This window comes from Mus pahari, chromosome 3 (assembly GCF_900095145.1).
Source record: "Mus pahari chromosome 3, PAHARI_EIJ_v1.1, whole genome shotgun sequence".
NCBI lineage: Eukaryota > Metazoa > Chordata > Mammalia > Rodentia > Muridae > Mus > Mus pahari.
Window position 1 is genome coordinate 14,994,782 of NC_034592.1, and position 4,518 is coordinate 14,999,299.

Here is a 4,518-nt window from a genome sequence, read left to right on the forward strand (position 1 = left end):
ATTTCTTGTCAAGGGTATCTTGAGGTAATAAGTATTCTAATAGTGAAAATAATTCCTGCTTGGAGCATAACTTGCTGAACTCGGGGTTTCATCTCTTACTTAGTATTAGGCAGTTCCCAAGAATTTGATGTATAAATAAGGAATGATCCTACAGGAGTGAGTGACATTTTTGTCCAGGGAGTGTCATAGCAGGGCTCCGGCAAGTGAGCTGAGGACAGGACTTGAGTGAAGGAGAATGGGAAAGGGCTGCACCTCCCAAGAGGCTGAGGACGGGTCAGTCCCCCATGAAATAGCTGGCCTCACTAGATTCTGAACACATATATCTACCCTGTATGTTTACAGGAATATCTACATCCATGGATTGTCACTATAAGAAAAAGGAAGAACTTGGCTTGACAAAGGGATAAATGCATACTATTTCACAAAGGTTACTTCTCTTTGGTTCAATGAACAGCATTTTAGTCACAATTCATGGACAGTAGTCATGAGGTCCTTAGGCTTAGAGAAACAGAAGTTTCTATGCATACATGGATCATGGAGGTGTACATAATCCGTGTTCTGTGTTTCAAAGGATCAGAAGACAAATCCTAGGTCCCAACTCAGATATCGTCACCATCTCAGTCTGTTACGTCTTACTCAGTGAACAAGTAAAGCCTTCTGATGGCTTGATGTTCTTCAATGAGAAGTCAATTCAAAATTAAACTTTCATGATTCTGCCTTATTTGCAAAACAGCAGAAGTCTTCACTTTAGAAAGGTGATCAATCTAAGGTAACCGGCTAGAGTTGTTTGGTGAATTTTTGACATTAATCTGCTCAGTTATTTGGCTAAAACCACAGTAACTGACCAGTATTTTAAACTTTCCTCTTTTGACAGTCAGCAATTACTCCTTATTTACATGACACTTAAACTTATTTTAAGACATACTGGACACTGAGATCATTACAATGTGTTTCCTCAAAACCTGAATGCTTTTCACCTCTTTAAAAGATGAGCATCTTGAGTTAGATGGGAGGAGAGGGGCTTCCCGCACCTGTGTCCCAGCTGTTAGAAGGACCGTCATGGCACAGCAGCTGTGAATGACTACTGGGTTCCCAGAGTAATCTGCTTTGCTTCTGATATAGTTCATGTCACTGAATTGCAGACTTGGGTACACACCTCATCTTGGTGTGGCTTGCATTTTGTGAACATATTGCCAGGATTCATTTTAACCAGTGAAGGCCTTGTAACTTCAGAGCACAAGAAATATGTGTCCGCAACACATTCGTGACTTTCTTTTTTTCTTTTCTTTTTTTTTTTCAAGACAGGGTTTCTCTGTATAGCCCTGGCTGTACTGGAACTCACTTTGTAGACCAGGCTGGCCTCGAACTCAGAAATCCGCCTGCCTCTGCCTCCCGAGTGCTGGGTTTAAAGGCGTGTGCCACCACGCCCGGCCCATTCGTGACTTTCTTAAAGGCAAGTCCACCTTGTGTGTGATAACCAACTCCTGGGACACTGTTACTTTGCTGTTATCAAGCCAGAAATCCCGTTGGGTCCCTAGGGTCTGGCTTTTACTTGTGCACCTTTGTCCAAAGCCTGGCAAGCTCTTCCTCCAGGCTTCTGATGTGCTCCTTCAGTGTGGCCTCATCCTGCTGAGCTTTCTGACTGGCTTGTCTTCCTGCTTCTTCAATTTTCAGTTCATACCACTTTTCCATCTGTGCAGAAACGGCCTCAAAAAAGTACTGGGTCAGCTCCGGGGATTGCGAGGCATCTCGCACATCACTGCTTGCTGCTGATGGCTGCTGCCCACTGGGGCTGCTGGCTGTGGGCTGCTGGCCTCGATGCTTGGGCTGCCCACTTCTCTCCGACTTCTTGGTCTGAGTGCCTCGGTTGACAAAGGATCCAGTCTGCTGATCACACCTGGAAGCACCTGGGGCCTTGACCTGCTGGTGGCTGTGGGCAGCAGTGGCATTGAGCGCCTTATCCTTGGGCCTCACAACCCGAGAGCTGTCTGAAGCTGCTCCTGGCTCTTCAGCTACCACTGGTTGGTCTACAGCTGGAGTGGAGTCAGAGGGAGATGGTGTGCATTTAGCTCTAAAGGTCCTGAGACTCTCCAGAAAGTCTTAGCTCCAAATTCTGGATCTTCAACATGCACCAGGCTTTTATTTCATCTACCTAAGACATCTGACATTTCTCTCCCTCCTGCTTCTCAGCAGCTGCGTGCTGTTGGAGGCGATTCATGCAGTCCGTTCTCTCCGCAGACAGCCGTTCCATCATCAGTTTGTCTAAAACGCACATTTGGTGCTGGGTCTTGCTCTCCATCCGACCCAGCTTCGAGTTCACTTTATCCTGCACCGAGCCTAGCTCAGCTCTTATCTCCTCCACAGTCGCCTCCAACTGGTTCTCCAGCTTGTTGATTAGAGAGGTTCGCAGCAACAACCTTTTATTGGTGCCTGCATCACTTTTCCATCCTCGCCCCAGTACAGCGTGTATAGCTGGTACGCCCTGAACCCGTGGGGCAGAGGTGGGGACTAACACCGATGTCTGCTCTTTTTGGGGTGGTGATGACTGTGCAAGGTCTTTTGGTGTCCAGGCTGTGTTGGTCTGCTGCTGGGGTGGGGTCAGATAGCGCCAACACCTCTGGCCACGACTTTCTCCTCCTCTAATCCTTTCTTGACTTCTGGGAATCTGGTGGGCAATCTCTTCTAGCTTCCTCTTCTTGGGATATAGCTTGTTCACTGCTGGGGGTGTCTCCTGCTGAGACACTTCCCTTGCTCTGGGCCACCTCATCTCTGGGCACAGTCTGGGCCCTCCTCTCTTCCTTGAGCCTCTCTCTCCTTTTCCTCAGGCTTCGCCCACGACTGAAGCGCAAGATCTGGGGAGCCTTGGTGAGCAGTGCGACTTCAGGATTATTGTGGTAGCGCGCAGTCTCCAGAGGGATCTGGCCTGCATTGTTCACAATGGTCATGTCAGCACCAGCTTCCAGCAGAATTTTAACTACCTTATTGTGATTTAGGGCAGCAGCCGCATGGAGGGCCATGTCTCCAGCCTGGTTCTTTTCATGAGCAGAGCAGAAAGCACTGAGGAGGAGTCTGATGACAGACAAGTGGTTATACCTTGCGGCCACATGCAGACAGGTGTCACCTGCCTTGTTTTTGAGGTCAGCCCAGAGCCGCCCAGCAGGAGGAGGACGCAAGTGCTCTGGGAGTGACTGTTCTGGCAGGTGCAGAGCCTTGTTCCCTGCCTTGTTTCTGGCAAGCACATTGGCTCCTCCGGCTTTAAGGAGCAGTTTGGCTGACTGGCTGAATCCGAGCCAGGCGGCTTCATGCAGGGCTGTATTTCCATCCTTGTCCTGACTGTCCAGGGCACATCCCTCCCGGATAAGTGAGGATCTCGGTGTTTCCCACCACAGTGGACCTGTGCAAGGCTGTCTGGTTCCGGTCATCTTGCACACTGAGGTCACAGCCAGCCTTCAGCAAAATCTGTTCCACAGAAAGATGACCCTTATTGGGAGCGAGGTGCAAGGGGCCCGGCCATGCTTGGTAACCGCTACCTTGGCACCCTTGTTGATGAGCTGAACCACATTCCCTGTTTGGCCTTTGTACTCAGCTATGAGCACGCATTCTGAAAGCACAGCGACCTCATCCTGCTGGCTCATGAATTAGGAGAGAAACTGGCTCTCAGGAAAGCAAGCAGTGGGTCAGTTTCCTCAGCTCCACACTCAGCCTCTGGCTGGGGCTAGAGTCCACAGGGAAAGGTGCTCTGAATCTGGATGCCTTTCTCACTACTCCATCATCAGGTCCTTTTGCTCCCGTGCCTGCCTGCCACTCCGCACAGAGCTCAAGCACAGAGCTCACAGGCCTCTGCACTCCCTGCCCGCAGCTGCTTGCCTGTCTTGTGTCATTCTTGATACAATAAACTTACTGAGTCAATGCTTGGTAGGCAGTAAGCATCAAAAAGATTTGACACATTATTTCAATGTCTGGAAGACCCTTGCTTCTAAAATTTGTGGCCTAGGGAAGAATTCAGCACCAGGAACAAGAAATGTTCTTTTATGAGGCAATAACAAAGTTTGCTAAAGTAGGGAAGAGAACACATTCACAGGGTCCTCAGAGGGACTTTGGAAGCATGGGACAGGACAACAAAGAAAGCATGAGNACAGANACCCATGCCCTGGACATGAATATATGTATATGGCAAAGCTCTGAGGCACTTGGCTGGCATTGCCAAGTCTTCTTCCCAGGAAGCAAACCTTTCCAATCGACAGTATACAGCAAAAGGAATTAACTGGACAAAGCCATGGCTCACAGCCATAGCCCCTTGGTAGTTATAGAATAACATTAATTTTTTAAGAGCCTGCTTTTAATGATGGTTNCTAAATGTCTTAACCTCCCTTTTAGCCCACCACCCATCAGAGGTAGCAGAAAAGAAAGGATACAGGGGGAGTGCATCTGTTTAGAAATAGCTCTTTGAGCCAGGTGTGGTGGTGCACGCCTTTAATCCCAGCACTCAAGAGGCAGAGGCAGATGGATTTCTGAGTG

General features: G+C 48.8%; 1 protein-coding gene and 1 pseudogene across 1 annotated transcript in view; one reads left to right on the forward strand and one right to left on the reverse strand.

Annotated features, from left to right (window-relative positions):
- Nucleotides 1-109, forward strand: part of Rxra (retinoid X receptor alpha) — a 24,122-nt gene extending 24,013 nt beyond the window's left edge. The window contains exon 10 of the mRNA XM_021191936.2: nucleotides 104-109. Within this exon, the coding sequence (XP_021047595.1) occupies nucleotides 104-109 (6 nt within the window). The remainder of the gene's footprint in view (nucleotides 1-103) is intronic.
- A 1,439-nt stretch (nucleotides 110-1,548) lies between these two features.
- LOC110319467 lies at nucleotides 1,549-3,635 on the reverse strand (annotated as a pseudogene).
- Nucleotides 3,636-4,518: the final 883 nt, after the last annotated feature.